The sequence below is a fragment of the Typopeltis vanoorti genome, chromosome 20 (genome assembly GCF_054136105.1).
Source record: "Typopeltis vanoorti isolate ZY-2024b chromosome 20, IOZ_Tvanoo_1.0, whole genome shotgun sequence".
Lineage (NCBI taxonomy): Eukaryota > Metazoa > Arthropoda > Arachnida > Uropygi > Thelyphonidae > Typopeltis > Typopeltis vanoorti.
Window position 1 is genome coordinate 108,583,592 of NC_143568.1, and position 24,714 is coordinate 108,608,305.

The 24,714-nt window shown below is 38.2% G+C and overlaps 2 protein-coding genes across 5 annotated transcripts in view; one reads left to right on the forward strand and one right to left on the reverse strand.

Annotated features, from left to right (window-relative positions):
- Aldh7A1 (aldehyde dehydrogenase 7 family member A1) overlaps nucleotides 1-24,714 on the forward strand; it is a 453,020-nt gene that overhangs the window by 122,656 nt on the left and 305,650 nt on the right. The gene's annotated exons all lie outside the window — the stretch shown is intronic.
- The window catches only part of LOC150095780 (kinesin-like protein KIF12), a 61,222-nt gene that overhangs the window by 27,885 nt on the left and 8,623 nt on the right, over nucleotides 1-24,714 (reverse strand). For all 4 annotated transcript variants that reach the window (XM_090410101.1, XM_090410100.1, XM_090410103.1 and 1 more), the window contains exons 2-3: nucleotides 12,402-12,491; nucleotides 9,603-9,681 (exon numbers count right to left, since the gene is read on the reverse strand). In XM_090410101.1, coding sequence (XP_090266227.1) covers nucleotides 9,603-9,681; nucleotides 12,402-12,491 — 169 coding nt within the window. The remainder of the gene's footprint in view (nucleotides 1-9,602; nucleotides 9,682-12,401; nucleotides 12,492-24,714) is intronic.

Here is a 24,714-nt window from a genome sequence, read left to right on the forward strand (position 1 = left end):
GCCTCCACCAATGAAAAGGTGCCTCCAGTCATTCTCAGGGAAAAGCAGCCTTAAGAACCACCATGGCCAACCTGCAGATAAATTACTCCACTGCCAAGAACACAGAGGAGGGCATCAAAATTCAGCCCACTACAGTGACTGACTATAGAAATATAACCAAGGAGTTGGATGTAAGAGGTATACAATACCATACCTTCACACTTACATCGGAAAAAAATTTAAAAGTGGTACTCTGAGGAGTATCTGAAGACATTGAAACAGCTGAAATAGCTGCTGACCTCAACATGCAAGATCTGCCTCCCATAAAGGTCAGCAGAATGTAGAGATCAAACAAGACCCCTATGCCTCTGGTATTGGTGGAAATACACAATATCTATAAAGATATTTATAACTTGAAGACAATCTATAGGTCTCACCGGAGCCACTCAGGAAGAGGGCCTCTTCTGGGCAGTGCCATAGATGCCAAAAATTTGGTCATGCCCAGAAGTTGTGCAAAGCTCAATACAGATGTTTAAAATGTGGTGACAACCACCCCACACATATCTGCTCCAAGCCAAAAACCACCCCGGATAAGTGCGCTAATTGTGGTGGCCCCCACCCCGCAAATTACAGAGGGTGCCTTTGCCACCCAAAAAACAGGGCAAACTGAGTTAATCAGTCAATCTACGTCATTATCAAAAACGAGAGCCCCAGAAGCTCAAGTTTATGAGGCTCCTATTAGTTTGAACAAGATGACAGGTGTTCACCCACCATCAACTGAGCCCCCCCCCCAAGAAAATAAATCTTCAACACCAAACAAGAACATATGCTGACGTGGCCTGTCCCAAAAAAGCAATCCATGACCAGAATATGCCAAATCCACATTCAAATATAACAGCCATCATCACCTCTTCTCTTGTAAATATGTTACAGAATTTCAGTAACGCAAATCCATCACTAAGCACTACAAAAAGTTTCTTGCAGCAGACGGAGTCCATTTTATTTGCATTCTCCAATGCATAGGAAAAAAATTTCCCCAGATTCTGTAATGATTGTTGCATGGACTGCCAACGGCCTTAAAAATAAAATACTAGAAGTGCAGGATTTCAATGACAGATATAATCTGGATATATTATTAATTAACGAGACTCACCTGAGACCTGCTGACAATCCTAAATTCAAAGGATATCAACTCTATAGGAATGACATGCTGGATTACAGAGGTGGTGGCACAGCCATCCTCATCAAAAATCACATCAGCCATCATGTTGTAGCCATTCCTACAACCACTAATCTCGAAGTCACAGGTATCAATGTCATCACAAATTCTGTCGGAAACATAAAAATCTATGCTGCTTATAACCCACCATCAAAAACATTGCTGACCACAGATCTGGAGGCTATCCTCAACGTTAAACTGCCGGTTATTATTGCCGGAGATTTTAACGCAAAACATCACTCCTGGAGCAGTAGGTCTATAAATAGGAATGGTCGCATCCTCTTTAACTACACAAGCTCAAATTGCTCAACTGTGGCTGGCCCTTCAGGGCCAACTCACCACAGTCCTACTGGCTCATCCGACGTCTTGGATATAGCTGTCCTTCAGAATGTCAATCTACAGTACACCCTGGAATCATTGAATGAATTATCATCACACCACAATCCTATTCTGCTCCAACTGGGTTATCGGAGGAGACTTCCCCCTTCGCCTCACACCTTCATTCCCTCGGAAAAATTATCCAAAATGCTTCCAAACTACATTGATCCCATCCCTCATATTAATTCCAAGGAAGAAATTGATTCTGCAGTCAAAAAACTACTGATCAAACCAACACAGCCATAGCGTCTATCACCTCAAATTCAATTGCTTTCAAGCCTAAACGACTACCAGATGACATAATGAACTTAATCAGGGAAAAAATAAAGCAAGAAAAAGATACCACAACACCAGAGCACCCCAAGACAAAAAATATCTCAACAAAATGAACAGTGCAGTGAGAGATGCACTTAAAGTCCACAGAAACAAACTATGGGAAGACAAATTAGCCTCCATATCACCTGGTGATCAAACCGTTTGGAAGTTCCTGAGAAACATCAAAAACAAATCGCTTCCTCCTCTCAAATCTGACCTGAACATTGTTTACACAGATGCAGAAAAAACCGAAACTATAGATAAAAATTTAGAAAAACAGTGTAGCCCTACATACAATAATCTAAATTTCAATCATATTTACAAAGTCCACCGCCACGTCAGACACGTGTTAAACGGCCTGATACTACCTGTACCAGCCAACTCACACCTACTTCCCCAGTTGAAATTTATGACATTATAAAGAATTTAAATAATAAAAAAGCTGCAGGGCCTGACGGCATTTCCAACAAAGTTATTAAACTGCTACCCCAAAAGGCCATCGTATATCTTACAACAATAACAAATGCTATGTTCAGGTTTAAGTACTTCCCCTCTGCATGGAAGTTGGCAGACGTAGTTCCTATATACAAGCCTGGCAAGGATCCTCAGCAGCCTCAAAGTTATCGTCCCATAAGTCTGATTTCTAATGGGAAAAATAGCAGAAAAAGCTATCCGTTCCAGAATTCAACTTTCAGTAAAAAAATTAAACATCCTTCCTTGAGAACAGTTTGGTTTTCGCCAGTTTCACAGTACCACCCAACAAATCCATAGATTGATAGAGTTCATTACCACAAGTTACAATTGGCACCAGTACACCGGAGCAGTTTTTCTTGACTTAGAAAAGGCGTTCGACAAATTATGGCACTTTGGACTACTATACAAGTTGATTTTAGCTGGCATGCCATTAGATCTAGTCCAAATTATAAAATCATTTCTTAGTGGCAGACGAATGCAAGTCAAACTAAATGATATATTATCTACCCAGCGACGAATCCTGGCAGGAGTGCCTCAAGGGTCCCTACTGGCACCGATACTTTTCACGATTTACATGGCGGACATTCCGCACAATCCAATGTCATCCATCATTGCCCTATAAGCAGACGACCCAGCTATACTAACCAGATCTATTAAACCGCACCTTGTCACCAAGAAACTGGAAGAAAACCTGCAGAGATTAGAGCACTGGTTCTCGGAATGGAGATTGCAAGTAAACCCTCAGAAGAGTATCGCCATGCTCTTCACTAAAAACTCAATATCTCCCAAAGATGACATCATCTTCCTATTTAATATCAAGATTCCCTGGAAAGCAGAAGCCAAATATCCGGGTGTACTGCTGGACAGAAAACTAACCTTCTGTCCACATATAAAAGCCTCATGTACAAAAGCATCAAGAGTCATTGCACACCTTTACCCTCTTATCAATAGCAATAGCAAGCTGGACAGCAAAATAAAACTGCTCCTTTATCAGTTGATTCGACCCATTATTACTTATGCGTCCCCAGCCTGGAGCCACACCTCAAGTACAAATATCCTCAAACTACAGAGAGTGCAAAACAAATGTCTCCGCATGATCTTAAACGCACCATGGTATGTCAGAAATGTCCAACTCCACCGGGACACAAATATCCCCTACATGTACTCTTTCCTGCAGTCTTCAGCAGTAAAGTTCTTCTCAGCATCGTCTTCACATCCAAATGAATTAGTGCAACAAGCAGCAAATTATGACGAAACAGACTTCTCAAAATACAGGAGACCCAAGGCCATCCTACTTCCAAATGAAGATCTTTAAATCGCACTCACTCAGGTAGAGCACTTAGCTCATAAACGTTTCCTCACAGAGGCAATCCTTATCAGATAGCAGGGATTATAAAAGCATTTTGCTTTACCCTTATAGCCAGCAACGTTTTGCGTGCAAAGCAGTGAGCCAGAATGAGAATCGACCGTGAGATGCGGGTAATGGCAATCCTGTAGCCCAGTGGTTCTCAAATTTTTGAAGTCGGGGCGCATTTAAAATCCTACAAATAATTGTAGGCGCACTATATACAAATTTCTGAGAAATGTGTTATAATAATTAAGTCAAATATTTATTACAGAAAAAAAATAAAATAAAACATACCTTAAGTTTATTCATTCTTGTGTTTATGAGAAACATGAACCTGATGGGTCCTAGCGATCGCTTCAATGTTTGGGCAAATATTTGAAAGGCGAACTCTCATTTCCTCATCAATACAGTGAAGAGTTCCTCTCTTTTTACGCTTAATTGTGGTGAGGGTAGAAAATCCTAATTCACATAAATATGATGTTGAAAATTGTAGTAAAATGTTCAAAGCTTTTTTAGATATTGACACATATTCTTCTTTTATAGAAATCCAAAAGGCTTCAAGAGACAATTCCTTATGTTTAATCATCAATCCACGATCAGTGGATATAGATGCCAGTTCTTCTTCTTCTTCTGTTAATGTTAAACCAAAATCAATTGAAGTTTTCAGAAATGGGTTTCTAATCCAATCGTATTCTTCAGTGTTAAGTGATGGAAAATAAGAACTCAATATTTCTTCTAAACTTGTTAAATGTTCAACTATTATTGGAAGTGTTTCATTGATGCAAGTGTTACCAATGGAAACATTTTCAAATTACTTTCAACAGCTTTTCTTTTCCAAATCTGTACTTTTCTCTGAAACGCTTTCATTTTGTCAGTGGACGTGAGAATATTTTCTTCTTTCCCTTGCATGCTAGTATTCAAAATATTGAGCTGCTGAAATATATCGGCCAAATACTGTAACCTGGCAATCCAAAATTCGCACCGAAGGAGGTTTCAAAAATGTAATTGTTTCATCTCTTCAAAAAACGCAAGAAGTTCTTGTCGTAGCTCGTGTACACGGGTAAGTACTTTCCCCCTTGACCTCACCTCAGTGTGTAAAAGCAGCCGTCTGCGTTGCGAATCCATATCGATACAAAGCTTTTCGAATAAACGCGATTTGACAGGTCTTGTTTTAATAAAGTTTACCATCTGAACAACTTGATCTAAAACTTCTCTTAATTTTTCTCCCAATGTTTTTGCCATCAAGGCCTCCCTATGAAGAAAGCAGTGAGTTACGATAACATTCTCATTTTGTTTTTTTAAAAAACATTTCATAAAAAATATTCTTACAAATTATAAAATATTTTTACAAAAATATTTTATAAAAAATATTCTGCCCTTAACACAGCCCCTACCATGGAAGGGCTCCATCTGTACAAATGCCTACACACGACTTCCATGTTAACTGTCATTTACCAAGATAGCTATTCAAAATGTTAAAAACGTCCTCACCTTTTGTAGACACACTTAATTCTTTGCAAAAAAGAAACTGATTTACTTGATCTTCATTAATCAAACGGACGAATGCTAAGAGTTGCGCCTTGTTGGTAATGTCTGTTGACTCATCAAATTGCAATGCAAAATTTGAATACCGAAGTTTATTACTGCATACTTTTTTTTCGATATCGAAGACATTTCTATAATACGCCTGTGAACTGTATCGTTGGACAGAGGAATCTTGCTTATTTTCATTGCTGCTTCATTTCCTAGCATTGTCATGACCATTTTTTTGCATGCAGGCAAAATAAGTGACTCACCTAAAGTATGATCTTTCATATTTTTTGCTATCAATTCTGAGACTTGATAAGAAGCGAGTTGAGCTTTATCAGAAACAGTCATAATACTTTTAAAAGAATTTGCCGCTTTTGTTCGCTGTTCAGACAATCTCTTGAAAAAACTTATAGATTTATCTTGTAAATTAGAGTGCATAGTTTTAAAATATTCACTCAATTTACTAGGAAGCAACGATTCATTTGCCATTTTACATCCATATACTAAACACAGCGGCAAAGGATGATCTTCACTTCCGGTCGAAGTGAAACCAAAGCTTAAATAACTTTCGTAATATTTGCGAGTAGGCCGCGATTTTGCTTTCTTACTTGCACTTAACTTTTGCTCACTTCCAGAATCTGATTCTTCAATATCACGCTTCTTTTTGAGACATCTATCCATTTTATTTGAGTGTATTTATCTGAAAATAAGTAATATGCACATAACATCCACTTCCAACACTTTTAAAATAGGTAATATACACAACAAGAATAAACCACATTCTTGTTCTCTTTGCAAGAAAAACCGCTGTTAATTAACATAATAATGATGTGTGGACAAAAAGAGCGGTAGATCCGCAATGAAAAGGTATAATAGAGTAACTATATATTTATTTTTATATCTGGACACATATTTCTCTGGAATACCACAGGGCGCACCCGGAAATCTTCTAGGGCGCACTGGTGCGCCCTAGCAGTGCGCCTACTGGGTCTGGCTCCCACTGAAGAGACCTCAATAAAGGTCGAAACTAGTCTGGGTAGTGGTCCTTCCTTTAATGCATAACATTAGACATATCCGCAAGGAGATGTGTTTTGCATTATAGGAGATACTGAGATAGGAGTGTTGGTAGCTTGTTCCATCTTTGCAACGAGTTGCCCTGGTGTTGTACCACCTTACCCCAGTCCTGAAGATACTTTCAGGCGCAAACTTTGTTTGCTCACACTTGGATAAAAGGATTAAACTAAACTTATTATTTGGAATAATTTTAGAACTTATAATGAAAAATCTATTTGCTGGGCTTGTGATTAGCGTATTCCCTTTCTAGCCAAACTGAGTTTGAATCCAATTACTGTCATGGATGGTTGTTTTTAAGGGGTAGTGAATTTCATTGCCCGGTGTCACACCACCCCATCTCTGATGACGCAGCTTCACTCCCATAATTTATTTTTAATGTTCATTAACAGTTGTGTGGAAGTTTGCTGAGTAGTGTGAGTATGAGATGCTCTCTAACAGTTGTACTATATCGTTGGCTAGTCGTGTTATGCTATGTTTGTGTCTGTTTATTGTTGTGATTAAGATAAGTGTTATGGAAACCATTTCTTAATAACAGCACCTAGGGTCTCAGATTTTTTATGGTGAGGATTTAGTGCATTGTCATAAAGGGTTTGGTTATTGACTAGTGTATATCAGGTGTCCAAAACACCACCACAATTGAATTCATTCTCCTATGTACTTTTTTTTTTATATTTTGAAGGATGTTTGGTGTAAGCGTAGCATACGACGGGGTTATTTATTTATTTATTTTATTATTACGTTAGTTGTAATGATTCTGAGTTTGGTTGTAGCAGTTTACGTTTCAGTTGTCATTGATTGAGACTGTTGTTAGTGCAAGGTAAATTTGTGTGTGTGTAATGCGTATGACTCTCACTTAGCACACATAATGACATTGTACTACATATAAATACACACACATACACACTACTGTATATTTATATATAATACAATGTCATAAGCGCTCTAAATGAGGGTCATAAGCATTACAAAAAAAGAAGAACTAAAATCGGATTCTAGTATCACACTGTGTTCAGGGGATTGCTTGTTGGCAGCATCGCAGACTTCCTGGATAATAATACTGGGAAGTGGCTAATTGATTCTTCAAGTAAGCGGAAAAGTGTGTATGAAGACAGGTCACGCACTCGAAATAAAGGAAGAGTCATTTTTTGTTGTTCTTGTGACCCAAATACCTCCTCATAATAATTAAAAGAACACGCACTTGCAACTGTCCTGACGCAAACCTCGCAACCATCGAGGAAGGGAATTCTTTACGAGTAAATTAATGCCTGCATTTGAGATTGAATTGGTGTGCAAAGTCAGTGTATGCAAATTGCGAAACCGAATGCTGTTGTAATCTCCGCAGCCAATCATATTTCAGCCCGCTTCAAACTCCCCTATCTGTTTTTTTTTTCTTTTCATTAATTCTGTCTTTCCATTCTGTCCTGTGAAGGCGAACTTTGCTCCATTTTTCAGTAATTATGATCTGCAAATCTTTAAACTACAAGTTAATAAATGAATAAACACCTCTCGGTGTGCACTAGATTAAAAATATGTGGCAAGTATTATAGTTTTTGCAACAAACAGCGCTGACAAAGAATCAAAGGTACTGACAACAGAATATATTGCTGAATAGATGATAATGAACCGGACTGAGTCTAGTCTGTAAAATTCGGGATGTAGTAAAAATGGTCCGAAAAGGTTTTGGACCAACAGCATATCCACAAGTGAGAGATTGAGTCAGGCAATTTGGTCCTATCGCTGTACAATGATAGGAACCGAAACAGATGGTGATTGTGCCGGACAGGACCTCTGCAGCTCGTAGTCCACCTACTCGGAAACCATGAAACATTTTAATTGGATGGACAGTGGCTTAATATCATGGGAGATACGAAGTTTTCATTTTTAGAAGAACGAATGCAACCAATGATCTTTTTTTTCTCTGTAGTTCAACTAAAATCCGAATCTATTCTCGAAAAGGGTAAAGAAAGAGACCGATGAACACACCCACCACTGAAAATATTTTGTCTGACGTTGACGTCGTCCATTTCAATATTGATTTTACTGAGAAATGGACCCCTTTGAAATCTTTATGGTCTCTGCTGCAGTTCTCTTGTTTGTGAGTCAAATCCCTCAAGATGTTGACAATTCCTGTCAATGAACTTTGTCTTTCGCTTTATTGCTGTTGTCTCTAGGCAAGAAACACCTTCTCATCACTGATACTCCCCGATCTCCCAACATGCAGTGAATTCTCAGAAAACTCGCCGCTGTCTGAAATAGGCCAGACTCACGCACATCAACCTCTCTAAAGGCATTAATGATTGTGTGGCAATTAGATAGGATACGCTGGATCGAGATGGTAGGGAGAATACGTGGATGATTATAAATAGCATTAAAAGAATAATAATAAAAAATTATACAAATTAAGTGGATATTGAATCCAACATTATTTCAAAGCCGATTGTAAAATGAAATAATGTTGGATTCAATATCCACTTAATTTGTATAATTTTTCATCGCCGAAGTGAAGCCTTTTGGCTCTTTATTTCAGTAATAAAAAATACTTTTCGGTTGCTGACATTCTCAAATAACTGGATGGAAAAAACAGTATCAAATAAACAAAAAAGCGTCAGTTTAATCCGAATCAAAATGGAGTTACCCCTTAGTTTAGGGGTCAATTCTCCACTTTTCAAACTCGGCCCGTAACGATAATGTTGAAACTATTGTAAAGACACCACTGTGATTGGGTGTCATTTTAATTACTTATTTATTTTGAGTACAGCGAAGTTGAGAAATTAGTATCATTCCTCTCTGGGTGGAAAGACCTCGGCCTGGTTGGTAATGCGGATAGCATACCACTCCGACCAACAGGTTGTGGGTTGCATGCCAACCAGCCCTGCGAAGACACATATCTACAGACATAATCAAACCCAGCCCTCCCCCCATTTGAGGAACAGCAATGGAACAACAAGCTGGCTGCATTAAAAATGCTGTAAACCTGTAACCAGAGGACTTAGTTCATCATCGATGGAGGAGGAGAGATGTTTTGAACTTCTCTATACCAGCATCTCGAAATATTGGGAAGACAAACACATTGGGAGTCAAATGTGCTGCTTGGCAAATAGAGAGATTGGATATTTCATCTAATCAAGAACTGTTAAACACTCACATGGCTAACACATCTCTAGAAACATATGGGATTTATTAATAAAAACAACTAGAGTGACTGTAATTGAGTTTTAAATAGACTTCTGTAACCACCAGTAAATTACAGTTTTAACTTACATCTAATACGCCGGTTGTACTTACTGAGATCTGCCCATCAGCAGGGAATTGAGTCGCTTGCTTATCTCTTCTGTGCTGTTCTTGGTTCGTTAAAGGACGGACTCTGGAAATATATAAAACATCGCGTTGTATAACTGCGTTAAATATTCCGATAAACATACAACCCAAAGGGGACAACAGGAAAAGGACTCCAGCTTTATTAATTATGCAAGAGGAAAAATGAAACACATGCTGATCACGACCAGGAATATACAAACTAAACATAAAACATGAAAAATTTTAAATCATCTGAAAATTCACAAAACGAGGGTCATTCTAAAAGTTCTGTACACCGCGCATGTGTGGCCAGTAGAATACGTAACCGATTACTCCATGTTATTGTTAATTTTGCATGGCAGTGCGAGAACACGTTTCGCTTGAAGCATCTAGTCTTATGGATGCAGGTTCTCCAGACTTCGATCTATTCCCTGAGTAGAAAGAACCACTCCGCATTATCTTAGTGAAATGACTCGACTTATCCATTTGTAATTTCAGAACGATTCTAATGGAACCGTATCTTCAATAAGTGGCTGGAACACATTGGAGGTTAAAGGAGCAGTCTTTGCTTGATGCAGTTTCTCGTATGAAAGCGAATTGCACGACAGCTAGGATATTCAGTAGTTTATCTGGATGACAAAAGAATGTTTAAATTAAAGATGCCAAGAAATTACATTCCTGGTTTAATCCTTTATCCAAGTGTAAGCAAACAAAGTATGAATGTGAAGCAACCTTCGCGACTGGGCAGCTCGTATATAGAGGATAATGATCGCATCACTTGTCTTATTGTCCCATAATGCAAAGAACATCTCCTTGCGGACATGTATAATGCCATGCATTATGAGAAGGGCCACTGCCCAGACCGGTTTCGCCTTTTATTGAGGTCTCATCAGTCGGAGCCAGACCCAGAAGAGATACCAAGTTTGAAGTCATGCAGAAGTCATATCGTCCATATACAAGGAGTGAAAAAACTTTCAAGTGGAATATTTGGTCTAAAAATGCAGAATAAATTAATGAGGGATTTTGAAGTAGACGAAGGAGCACGCACGCACGCACACACACACACAATGGATTGTTTACTTGGTGCCCCCGTATCTATGAGATTTTTTTCAGATATAGTATCGCTTGCTTCATCCAGACAATATTATTAGTGCAATGCGGAGAGGGTTCAACACAATTTAGGCCAATGACGGGCGAATTAACTGATTTCGACCCACCAGTGTATCCTACTGATTTACAAACTTTAATGTGTGTTCCAATTGCAAATAAAAAAATCACCAAAAGCCGTAGCATTTCCTTCAGCTCAATCCCCTTGGCTTCCGCACGTCCCATTTTTGTTTCTACATCAACGATTAGGTGGCCCAGAATTAGACAACCAAATTAACTCCTGTGCAGATGACACTGCATTGATCTGTACTGCGCATTCCGCAGATGACAGGCGAACTACGGTAAATGCAGCCATGAAACGGGGTCATAAAAGTTCCGCTCTGATAAGTTTATTCGTAAACGCTACACAAACAAGATGCTCCCGAAAGTGAAACTGATTTTGTCAGCGGTGGTATTCTAACTGGCATGAAGGAACTAATCCAAATGGATTGCAGTAACCGAGTTGGGAACCATACAGAGCAAATATAACTAATAAAAATTCATTTTCATTTTTTAAAACATTACGAGAAATATATTTTTCACTGCATAATCTCTTTTATAATATAATATTTTAAGGAAGAATTGAATAACTTAATAATACACGAATACACCTTTATTTTTTTCTAAGAAACAAACTTGAAGTAAATGTGATGTTAAAACATGTTTACTATATGACGTCTCGTGAGAGGTGAAAGTGGATGTTGTCAGAGAATAATTAGTCTTGATAAAATAAAAGGCTCGTATTTTAAAGTGAAATGGCGTCTTCGCAGTCGGATAACTCCCAAGAAATTTTTTTATTTTCTCTGTCTTTACACATCGAACAGTTTGAACAGTCCACGTCTCAAAGCCAATGAGTCACCTGACAAGCATAGTCGATGATGGAAACTTCATTTATAATAGACACGAGGGATTAACAAAACTTTGCTGACTGATTTCACACATCAACTCGTCTCGCATAAAATGATAAAATAAATAAGTCTACAGCCTTTTATACTTGCATACTCAAACACGTGATATGCATTACCCTAATGCCAATGTTTGATTCATTAGGACTGTAGCGAGTATGTGCAAGGACATTGTCTGCTCGTATCCGGATTGAGCAAATCTCCCTTACTCCAATGGACCTCAACTGAATGCTCGTGACATAAAGCGTAGTGAATGGTAACTAGGAGCAGTTCATCGACTTGTACCAAGAAGGTTGCCTTCACATCAACCAGTCAAGCAAGAATAGAGGAGGCAAAATTGCCAAGTGTCGAGAATTGGTAGTCCACATTTTCCCCTGTCTGTGTTCGCTACTCCAGGGGATGGACTGAGGACAAGAATTCACATTTACTCTTTCGAGTTCACCTTTGAAAATTTCCCTGTAGAGTTAACGTATACACACACATTTTCTCCCAATCAACTGGATTGTATTCGTTTTTTTCTCCAAAAATAATACTTTTAAATGCAATTTTGACATCAGTAAGTCTGCGAATGACACTTAATGGTAATAAACAATCACTGTAAGCATTGCTGTATCTTATATAAGTTAATGTGCTGAAGCTACTTTCTTATGCGAAGGTTATCTGCAGAACTAAGCAGAGAGTTTCGGCCATTTTAAATTGCTTTCATTAAATACCAAGTTCGAATCGATCCACTTACCTGACCACTACGTTGATATTGTCGTAATTACCGTAGGGGTCCTCAGGACCTAGAGACATCACAGAATCTTCCGACGCTGCAGAACTGGGCCTAGAAAACAAAACAAAGCAAATGAATGCAAAAATTCCTTTGATTAATGCAAGAATAGAAAGAACGAGTGAAACACAACGAGCAGTTTTGGAAGGGCCATGCGCTAGATAAACTGGCAAGACTGTTAGATCCTCGCGCTTCAAGGAAACACTTCTTTCCCCCTTCGTTGGCTTCCCTTGAAACTGTAACCGTTACTCGCACTCGATAAGGTCCATTTGCGTCGCCGCACGTGTATTTTAGAGGTCGTTCGCGGTGTTTGTTGCTGGTACTTGATGACCACTCGGCACACAGACGTCAGAAAGAAAAAAAAAATCAAGTGAATGACGAAGTGGCACGACTGGCTTTTCTTCATTAAGAAGAAATCCAAATATCGTCGATGGGAGGAGGGCGAAGAGTGATTGCGTTGTTTTCATCCTCTTTTCATTTATAAAATGCGATGGAAGTCACAAAAGAAAGAGAAAATTTTTGTTCCAGTAAATCAACATGTGAAGAGAGAAAAATCTGTCTTTTGTTAACGTACTTCAGCTATCTTTATTCAGAACGATGTTACTTTCATAAGATCGCTGTGTGAGAGGCTATAAAAAAGGCGACTGAGTCCAGAGTATTGTGACAATAAATGTAAGATTTTTGTCACAGTAATCTTACGTAGTGGGCCGGTATCCTGTAATTGTGTTGTACCCATGGGCATCGTTGGGTTCTATCGCCTCCAGTAAACACACCTTCACCACTCTTTCTTACCTGACTGATTATGGGCTTGGTTACACAGCTCACAACGTGCAAGCATTGGTTCCAACCTCAGCCGCCTAATTCTCCTGGTTTGAATCCCATCAAACATTTGTGGGATCATGTGGAACGCAGCGTCTACCAGTTGCTTACCTCTGGGACGTTATTCTGTCTCGTTGGTTAGGAATGCCTCTGATACCCCACCGCACCCCTTTCGTGGTCTAGTAGAGTCAAAGCCAAGATAATGCAATCGGTCATCTTGGCTGCAGGAGATTCAACACGCTATTGGGTAAGTAGTGAATGTTTTGGCTGGTGTGCGTGTATGCGATTCAATCTGGTTAATCTCATCTTCATAGTTCTGAATCGAACCAAGAAAATACCCACGTTATCCGCTTTGTAGGAAGAAAATCGCAGTGGAGCAATCGAAAGTCAACAGTGCAGCTTATTATTTAACGCATGATGATACAAAGGCCTTGAGCCCCTTACGGAAGGTACTCACCATCTCAATCCTCCCCCCCCCCCAAATTTTATCCACGCTCGGGACCGGCACAGCTGATGATGAATCAGGCCTATGGTTGGATCTTAAGTATTCCTGAGTGTAATGTGTGGGTTCACGGGGCCTGTTCTGGGGAACGAAAAACCTGAGTTTCCAAGTGAAAAAACCCCTACCTCCTTATGAGACCGACTAACTCACCTTCCATCGAAAAAGACTAGATAAGGGTTCCTCAGGTCACAGACGGCAATCGAACCCAGGTCTTTCCGATCAAAGGGTTTCGGCTATACTGACTGGGCTACGGAGGCTCAGTACATCTGTCTTTCATTTCCATTGACCTAAGCCAATTCACAAACAAAGAACTAACTCGAGGACAATTACGCTAGACTCGGGTTTGCAGTCCTATTTTCTACTGTCCTCGATCCGTATAAGACCAGTTAATTCACTTTCAAGTTCTTGTAGAGGTTACTTGTATCTTAGACGGTATTTACTGACAGATGGTCAGGAATTTAAGAAAATTAACGTTGGTGCTGTGTACCATTAGTAGTAAGGTGTAGATCAAGGGGTTACCAAGTAGTGCACCGTACTCTAACAGATATTTCACGCAGTTTAAGCATAGTTGGAATCTTCTCCTTCTACGTGTGAGGCCTACTGGTCTTTTACAGATCTATCTTAAGCCCTTATAAGTGGAACCCGTCACGCGCATAAGGTGGCTAGCCCTAATGTAGCTGCTTGTGTTGACGGGGGCCGGTTTGCCTGCTTGCGGCAGGAAATATCCCAGATTAACTGGGGAGAAAAACCCTGCTGTCCACGCCTAAGACCAGTTAACTTGGCTATGGCTGAAGAAGATCCTTACTATTCACGTTGACGACGGGAATCGAGCCTAGGACACTCTTTTCCCAGGCATATGGTTGCGAAACGCATAGCCACTCGGCTAGCCGCTGGACATATTTGGAATCTTAATTTAATAATTTCTACTAATTAGTTGAATTTTAGTCCGCGAGGTTAGCGTAGTGGCTTTGCGCTTCGCAACCCTATGTCTGTGGAAGGAGTGTCGTAGGTTCGATTCCCTTCAACGACGTGAGGAGCTTAAGGATCTGCCATAGCCAAGTTAGTCGGTTTTGAGCTTGGACAGCAGGGTTTTTTCCGCCAGTTTATCTGGGGTTTGATAAACCCCAGATAAACTGGCGGAAAAAACCGGCCCCATGAACACACGCTGCTACAGCCAACCCCCCCCCCCCCCGCAGCAGCAGGCCGATTGGGGTTGTACTATCAAAAAATCGCATCAAGATGTAACACGCGGACCCTGAAGTGGGATAAACGCGTCAAGGGAAGAAGACTAATTGGTTGAATTTTTCATTCTTATTTACATTATAAATAAGTTGACCGCGTGTTACGGTTATATTTGTGTGTGTCGACTGTCAGACACACAAATATGACCGTACATTTGAGGGAAGAATTTTTCATTAATTTTTTATTTTGCAATTAATTGAAGAGCCTCCATAGTTTATTTGGTATAGACAAGACCTGTGGAAAGACCCGGGTTCGATTCTCGTCTATGACGGGAGAAACATTTATCAGATCTTTCAGTCAAGTGGTAAGTTACCAGTCTCGTACGGTGGGGAGGATCTTCGCCCATCAAAACAAACCGGCCAAAAGAACAGAAGCACACAATATACAGAAAGAGGAAATAAAGATCATCCATCGCATCTGGGATCAAACGCCTGCAAGGAGAAGTGGAGATCTACGCGTCAGTGTAAATCAGGAAGGAATTAATTCAAGGTTCGTTTTACGACTGGAAATTAAAGCTTCGTTTTACGACTGGAAATATTCCGTGATGGTTAATAAAAATGAAATTAGAAGCTATTTGAAATGGAGTATTATATTTAAAATTTTATTAATTTTGTGTTTATGAGGTTTCAGATCTCCTTGTTGTTGTTGTTTTTTTTTCCAAGTCTTACTTTAGTAAATTTTAGTAAAGAGTGCTGAAGGCACACAGGATTGGGAATCGAATTCAATACAAACAATCCACTTGTGATTCGTTTGGAGAGATATGTCTGACACTTTGGAGAGATAAAAAGCCATTTCTTTATTATTAAATTTTAAGAATAATTTATTATCAAATTATAAATTAATAATAAATTATTATTAATGATTTATAATTATTGATTTATAAATTAAAAATTCGAAATTAATTATTTAAATTATCCGGAATGGTTATGAAAAAAAAACAACGAGATTTGCAGTGTTCGGTTGGAAAAGACCCGAGTTCGATTCGGTTGGAAAAGACCCGAGTGACGACAGGAATATTCATAGTTTTTTCAATAAAAGTTTTCCCAGGAAAGCGTTTTTTTTTGTCCCGCATACAGGTATAAATCGGCCAGAGAACACACGCAGTCAGACAATAACGCTATTGTTTGCTTTTGTATCAACATTTATAGGTAGCAGGTGGCATCGTGTGTAGATTGAAATTAATGCTGTGTATCTGTACAGAAAGAATTGATACTCTGTAACAAGGACAGAGAAGTCCTTGGAATGACCCATCAAAGACTTCTTTGATGAGTACTTGGAAGTGTCAGGTAATAAGAATAAATATCAGAAATATTTATACGTGCAGGTGATGCAAGTCTTATAAAGCGTGTTTTGTTAGGCACACAAATATGTTTACCAACAGTTCTTTGGACTTCCCATGGGTGATTTGAACATTAGTGGTCTGCCCACTGACTTATTTATTGCACATCCGGCATTTCTAGTTTCTTTTGTCCCTCCACACAAAATACGTTGATCGTTTTCTGCGTATTGGACAACATTATAAACACTCTATTAAGAAGATACGCCGGACGAGTACCTTTATTCATCATTCCACCTCAAATCCTTCAAAACAGGACTTGGTGCACCAAAACATCAAAGCAAAAAAAAAAAAAAAATGCAGTATACACTCAGTGTCTCAAGTTGAAAACACCAACCCCTCATTCAGCTTATACTACTACCCGTAAAACTGGAAAGAAAAAAATCTTAAAGTAAAATTAAGGGCCGAATTTAAAAATGAAATATGCATTTAATAGATGTTTGAATAAATACATACAAGTTCCACTGTTAAGAGCATTCGATTTTTTTTTTTTTTTTTCCCCAGATATCGCTCATCCAAAACCTATTATTGAGTTTACCCCCTTCCTGGTAGAGGGCAGTGCACTCTCGAATCATTTTTGTGTATTTCCCTTACCATACTATAAAAACTTTGCACTGAATATTCATTTATTTTGATGTAATATTCATATTTAATTGAGTTTACTCATCTGCAAATGAGCGGGAGATAATTCCACGTTTTAACACCAACCACTAAATCTACATAACTTCGGGTAATCAGAACATGCGCGGTTCTGGCAATTAGAGGTTTTCAATTGCCGAAGATAAGCACGTAGTGGCCGTGAAACAAGTCGTTGGACCATGAAATGCATCTCCACCACAAAATGGTGATTATCATAATGGGTGGATCTATTTCTCTTTCTGTGTAAAACCGACCTGACCAGAAAGGTAATTCATAACGCGACATGTCCAGAATGAGAAACGACTTGCCCAGGAGAATTATTTCTATAAAGTAGAGAAAAGAGAATGCGATATATTCAGGAAGACTGCATTTTACTAATCACTTGCCCACGTTATTTTTTAACTGTATAGGTAATATTGTGTTCACTTGAAGTTTGACTCATCCTCTCCCTAGAGAAAGCATTTAACAATAACAAAAATGTTATTGTTATATGCTTTTCTAATGAATGAAATCCTTGAAGAAAAGTATTTTTCGCCATTTTGCTGCTAATACTAATCAAAATAATCTTATCTTTCTTCTTAGGTATCATTACACTCACAAGCGAAAAAAAAGTTGGCATGATATCGTTTATAATTATTTTCGTAATTAAAATTATGGTGTTGTTTTAAAAAAATAATATTCAATAAATAAACTTTTTATATTTTAATATAAATTTACAAATTAAAATTAGTTTTACAGTTTCAATTCTATTATATAATTAAATTAAAGATTTATTGAAAATAACAACCTTATTTCAAGAATTAGTTGTTTGCAAGCAACGCCCTATTTTTGCATTAGTTTATTTTACGTTAGTCGCTTAAAGCAGCGCTTCCCAAACTGTGGCTCGCCGCTCTCTTGAAGCCTGCTAGTTTTGTTGAGGGGGGGGGGGGGCGTGAAATAATGAAAACAAATGTAAAATGTTTTAAGACTACGTGTGCCATGTTAAATGTGTATGTAAAATGCTAAAAATGTAATATTTGCATTTCATTTTTGCGATATTCGCCGTGTAGGTTTTGTATCGAATTATAAATATAATAAATATTATAATAATATATGTCTATATTACGAATTATTTTTTCGATGGGGACCGTGAAATATTTTAATTTTTCCAAGGGGGCCTTTACATCCATAAGTTTGGAAAGCACTGGCTTAAAGCATATTTTTATAACCGAGTTTCGTATTTCGGATGATCGCTGTTTTCGTAGTTTAAATATGCTCAAATGAGATAAAACCAATACTGTCAATAATGGCCGAGTGGTGTACCTCCGCCAGTCCGATGTCATTAGCTATTGCGGTTGCTATGAAAATACATAATAGAGAGAACGCACAGCCGTTGACGTCACAATGACGTCACCTTCCTAATGTGTAAGTCAAAATCTGTTTCTATAAGAAAGAAAATCAATGAATAATCCACAAAATAGAAGTAGGCTCTTACAGAATTTACTTCAGAATGATTCAGATTCAAGTTTTTGCAGGATATTTACACTGAATCACAATCGCAGGACATTAATTTATCTTTTAAACCAAACTAGGTGGCGTGATAAGCGTTAAAATATATTTTAGTTATTTAATACAAATTAGAGTGGTAAAAATTAACAAAAACTTAGTAAAAAGTAAAATTAACATAAAAATTAGCGCCGTTAATTTATTTTTTTAACCAACCTAGGGGGCGTGAAGAGCTCTAAAATATATTTTAGCGTTATAATACACATTAAAATGGTAAAAAATTAACAAAAAATTAAAGAAATTAGATTAATATATAAAAATTTGAGCGAAAAATATATAACGCAAATTATCATAAAAATAAGCGCCATTAATTTGTTTTTTAAACCAACCTAGAGGGCGCGAAGAGCAATAATATATATTTTAGCGTTATAATACAGATTAGAGTATTAAAAAAATTAACAATGATTAGTAAGAAATAAAATTAATATAAAAATTAGCGCAAAACAAACAAACAAACAAACAAACAAAAATTATCATAAAATTAGCGCAAAATGAAATAATGGCGTAAGCTGAAAGTGCACTTAATGATTTCTTCATCGCTGTTTAAATTACAAATCTTTACACATCTTGCCCTTCTATGCAAATTATAGTTTCGACTATTCAAAGGGAGCACAAAAAAAAAAAAAAACTTTTGTAGTAACAGAATTGAATGATTGGTGTAAACACATGTGTTGTCGCCGTTGCCATTTAGGTAAGTACTAACGATTTCCAGATACTTTATGATATTTTTTATGAAGTGTCTGAGAAAAGTGCGTAAAAAAGAAACCCGACATCTGACCTTTTATAAAATGCCACGGCTAGTGAACTACAAGTACTCGATGGAATACTAAACGTTAACAAAAATCGATCCCAGGTCTCCAAAAGTGATTAGTCTTACTGAGAAAACTGTACTGCAATGCCCATCTTGCGCTAGACGCTGCACACTTCCTTGTCAGCTCGAGCCACTGCTGCTCAACTTCCGAATATTGTACGCTTACTTAGACAAGAAAACACAGCGAATCAGCAAGGTGGTGTTGTGTACGTGATCATTTTAGGCATGATTTACAATGAATTAAATACTAGTATTGATTCAATGCACGAACTGCTAAAGCAGATGTGACTCATTTAAAAAAAAATGCTAAAAAAACCTAACATGATTAAATACGATTTTCAATAATGTGAACCACGGATAAGGGGATATACAAATGTCTTCTTTTACCCAAGATAAGGGCGTCAAATTTTTCTTGACTGAACAATCTAAGATATTACACGCTACTACCGTACCTGCAATAGAATTCACATTTCTTACACGTCCCAGATCTTATCTAAGCCTTTCTTAATTTGCGTGTCCTATATCTCTGTATGCGCATGCACACCTGTTAATCTGATCGTGCAATTTTTTTTCTGCCAAAGACCTGTTTTTTCTCCATTCCCGAAACTCAATAAAAATATCACAGGATTTTTGCGGTAATATTGACAACACCCCTCAGAGATTGGGATGATGTTGTTGAGATCGACTCTGTTATTGTGTGTGAAAATTTTTACCGTTCAAATCTGTAGTTTCGTGAGAACTTCCCGATGGCGTGCAGGAAGACACCACAATGCACGTCACAGAGCTGTTTTATTGCTGTAGACGCTACGTGTGTGTGTGTGTGTGAACTAATCAGGTATTTAATTTGGATACGCTTACCAACCAGGCATTTAGATTTAGAGGTTACTGTGAGCCTAAGTGTTTGGTACTCCACTTGTAAGGTGCTTTATGAGATTCAAATCTGGGGATAATGTAAATTGCAATTTATAGAGCTTCCAGGATAATCTGGAACCAAGAAAAGAGGTTATCTTGGAAAATGCGATGATTTGCAAAGCTGAGAGTGAACACCATTGTGTAAATGGTATATTCTTACGCAAAATACGATTACGTTGCTTCATTTCAGTGTTATAATGTCCAAAGGTACGTTAGGTGCAACAGTGAATTATCATTTTAATTTGGGAGTTCGACAACAGCGCTACAAAACACCAGACCTACCGACAACACATCACATCAACAACGCGCATCCTGTTGTTAGATCAGGCGTGGCAACAAATGCAATTGTGTTGTTATAGCACTAGCATAAGATCGATTGGACGACTGACGTCAGAGATACGTCACATAAACCTACCAAGCATATTATTAGAAGGCGATGAATGCAACAGCTGTATTAGCATTTTTTTCGTCACATGTTTAAGTTCAGTTGATTTCACAGTATCCAACTAAAGCAGTTCAAGATTAAGATGAAGAATTTTAATAGCTGTTTATTTCAGTGGCATAGTTCCAAGTTTCGCCTAATATGATTTCGTCGTTACGGTTTGAATTATATCTTCACAATGGCGCCGTTTTTATTCTTAAATTGACCTGAATGAGTACTCAATAAATATACGAGGGTGGTTTGAAAGTTCTCGGCCTCGACCATAGATGGCAACACTATCGGCAATATTCTTTTTCTAAGTTGGTACATCCGCCATAAGCATCCATGTGAAATTGCAAGTCATTCTATCAAGTAGTTTGTTTTATACAGCTGTCTGAAGCAAAAGTGTTGTCTGTATTCCTTGAAATGGATAAAATTGAGTATCTTGCAGTTATAAAATTCTTTGTAAAACAAGGTTTAATGCCAAAAGAAATTCATTTGAAGTTCATAAAAGTTTATGGACACTCTTCTCCTTCGTTTTCGACAATTAAGGAATGGGTTGCCGAGTTAAACGTGGTCGTACCAGCCTTGAAGATGATCCACTTGAAGGACGTCCAAAAAGTGTAACAACACCAGAAATCATTGATCAAGCGCACGATATGGTACTGGATGAACTGCGAATCAAAGTGCGTGAAATAACTGCGACTATAGACATTTTGAAAGAACGTGTTAGATATATTTTGCATGAAAAATTGTAAATGAAAAAGCTCTGCACAAGATGGGTGCCGCACTTGCTCACAGCAGATCAAAAACACACTTGCATGAAAATCTCTGAACAGTGCTTGGAGAATTTTAACAAGAATAAAACTGATTTTGTGCGTTGATTTATTACTATGGATGAGACATGGATTCACCATTACACACCAGAATCCAAACAGCAGTCAAAACAGTGGACAGAAGCCGGTTGTTCAGCGCCAAAGAAGACAAAGTCGGTTCCATCAGCAGGAAAGGTCACAGCATCGGTGTTTTGGGATGCTAAAGGCATTTTTTTATTAATTATCTTGAAAAGGGTAAAAAATAACTGGGGAATATCATTCCGATCTTTTAACTAGACTAGACGAAAAAACTCGTGAGAAAAGACGAGGTTTGCAGAAGAAAAAGAATCATCTTTCATCAGGACAATGCATCTGCCCACAAGGTGTTTTGACAATGGGAAAATTAAGGGATCTGCACTATGAATTGTTGGAACATTCACCCTATTCCCCAGATTTGGCCCCTTCTGACTTCTATCTCTTCCCAAAACTAAAACTCTTCCTCGCTGGTCAGCGTTTTTCTTCGACTCAAGAGGCGATCGCAGCTGTAGAGGGGTATTTTGCAGATCTTACTGAGAACCACTACAGGGACGGGATAATGGCGCTGGAATAAATGCATTAGTCTTAAGGGAGATTTTGTTGAAAAATAAAAATAATTTTTAAATTATAAATTCGTTTTTTCATTGTTAGGCCGAGGACTTTTCAGACCCCCTCGTATTTATTTGGGGTATTAACAGCTATTCCGATGGAAATGGAAGCCTGAAACACAGGATCAAAATCGTTTACTCCTCTAGAGGGCGCTTTCCTAGCATGACAGTGTTCAGATAATAAAAAAATATAAAAACCTTAATTACGAGTAGATATAAATGAAGCCATCAACGCAATCGGAAACAAAGTCATACAGCGTTGATTGATGGTTCTTACTTTAGCTTCATTAAAATCGTTGTTGTTTTGGTCACGCAGGTGGCGCTCCGTTTTGCCGAAACGAACAGTTGGTGACGATAACTTGCGCCAGGTTAAACTGTATAGAAGCTATTTCTTAACTCTCATTTCTTAGACATTATTCATGGTTCAACTATCACGCAACACTTCTTAAATGCTCTGCTTAAGTAGATTGCAGCCCTATTCATCATCCCCCGTACGGTGATCTTGGAAGTTATGATTTTGCTAACACCAATGCGTGACACGTTATATATATACTGATCACTTCGTTATGGAGCGTCTATATTTAGGGCTACGAAAAAGTGGAAGACATTATTATATTGTATAATCTCTCTTTCTCCTTTTTACGTCCGCTGCAGGTAGTTTTAGTTCCGAAAATTACGAAGGCTGGTTGCTAAACTATCTGAAGAGTTGCTCTTGAGGTTAAAAGTTCCTTATAGTTTATGGGAATATTAATAAAACATGAATTGGTTATTTAAATGATAACTTTTAAATACTCTCAACCAGTTGAGTGTCTAATTGAATATTTTCAATGCTAATTTCATTGTTGGCATTAGTTGAGCTACACGACATATTGTATGGCAATATATAGCAAATAAATAGAGGATAATAGAACAGAACTCATGTAGAATGCTTTTCTTTATAATAGAAGGGATACTTTTGAATATTTTTATAACAAACTTGGAGGGTGCTTTAACTATTGTCACAGCCAGTGTAAGAGGAGTCAAGGGGCCCTGACACCCTCTCCAAAGAAAAAGAGGAGCAAAACACTAGAAAAATTTCCAAAAATTTTTTTCTAATTAAATTTTTTTTTTAAAATTTATGTTGTGTCGTGTCTTCTATTTCTCTTATCAATTAGCCGTCGCATCAGGTGGGAATACCCTATAGCTGTCGGGAATCAGGGCCGCTGTGAACGCAAGGCGAACGAAGTAGTGCTCGGGCGAACCGAGTGCTACTTCGTTAGCCCGAGTCGGACCACAGGAGATCACGAGTATCATGTGTTGGCAATCATTACAGAATCTCAGTCATAGGTCGTATGCAATGCTTAGTGTCTATTCTCAAATCGCTTACTCAACTCGCACCCCCTTCGCCCCAGATTAAATCCTGAGTGCGCCACTGGTCACAGCATACGCGAAAGAAAGTAGTGCAGGCTGGAGTTGAGTCTTATGGCAACAGTCTGCAGTAGTTTAAGCAAAATATCTTAAAAGATGCTTCAGCTTAATAAACACTATCCATTTTTAATCTTTCAGTCGTATGTTCATTCAGATATTTTTGTACTCGAAAATTTTAGGTTCAGCTGTTGTGGCAATAAGTAATCGACGTATACGGAACATTATGATGCAGTTTGTTACAATGTATCACATTAGATAACAAAATTTTATATCGATCTAGGGGAAAACACGATAATTCATCATTTATAACGAATTACGCACAGAGTGAGATATTTTGTTATCAAATAGGAGTATCAATCATTTGAAAAAAGCTTTTAGTAGGACAGACACATCACGCTGATTTTTATCTTTTATACGCTGAAATATGCTTGCATATTTATACGAACTGGTGCGATACCTTGACCTTAAAGTGCTAGAAAACAAAAGAATCTTTGTCTGTGTGTGTAAGCGTGACTTCTTCGTATGATTCATGGAAGCGTGCAATAAACTGACACTCGAATATCATGGGTCAACCTTGACGATGTTAACATCGAGGGAAGGGTCGACTATAGGGACAGATGGTCGAAGCTGACTGCTGTTCCGCCCAGCAGAAGGAAAGGGCGAAGTGACCCACTTCCACCATGTCGCATGCCTTGATGCAATGAAAAAGAAAGTGATGGATCAAACCTCAGAGTTCTCGTTTTGCTATCGAATTTATATTTTGAAACACATCATTTACGAGTGAAGACATGTCCTCATGGTAGCACTGTTAAAATCATAATAAAGAAAAGGCTTAAGTCAGTTTGACACGAAGGCTTTCCTGAAAGCGAAAGCGATTGGATCCTTATAGTGAATTTCGTCTGTTAACTGTGTGGGTTAGCACACGCAGTTTCTGACATGTAAACCAATACGATATATGTTAACAACAGCAGATAACCAGCGATTGATACTGTTTTTACTGAGTTCAGTACTTCCTCTAGATGGAATTCAAGAATTTTTTTCCTTGGGAGTATTCTATGAAGGTTTTGGCTAAAGTCAATCCATATTTCTCCTCGTTTGCGACGCATGTGCTATTGTTGGACTTGCTTCTATATTGGACATTAGGTAGTATGAATCTTGTTTTGGGGGTTGCGACCTCGGCATTG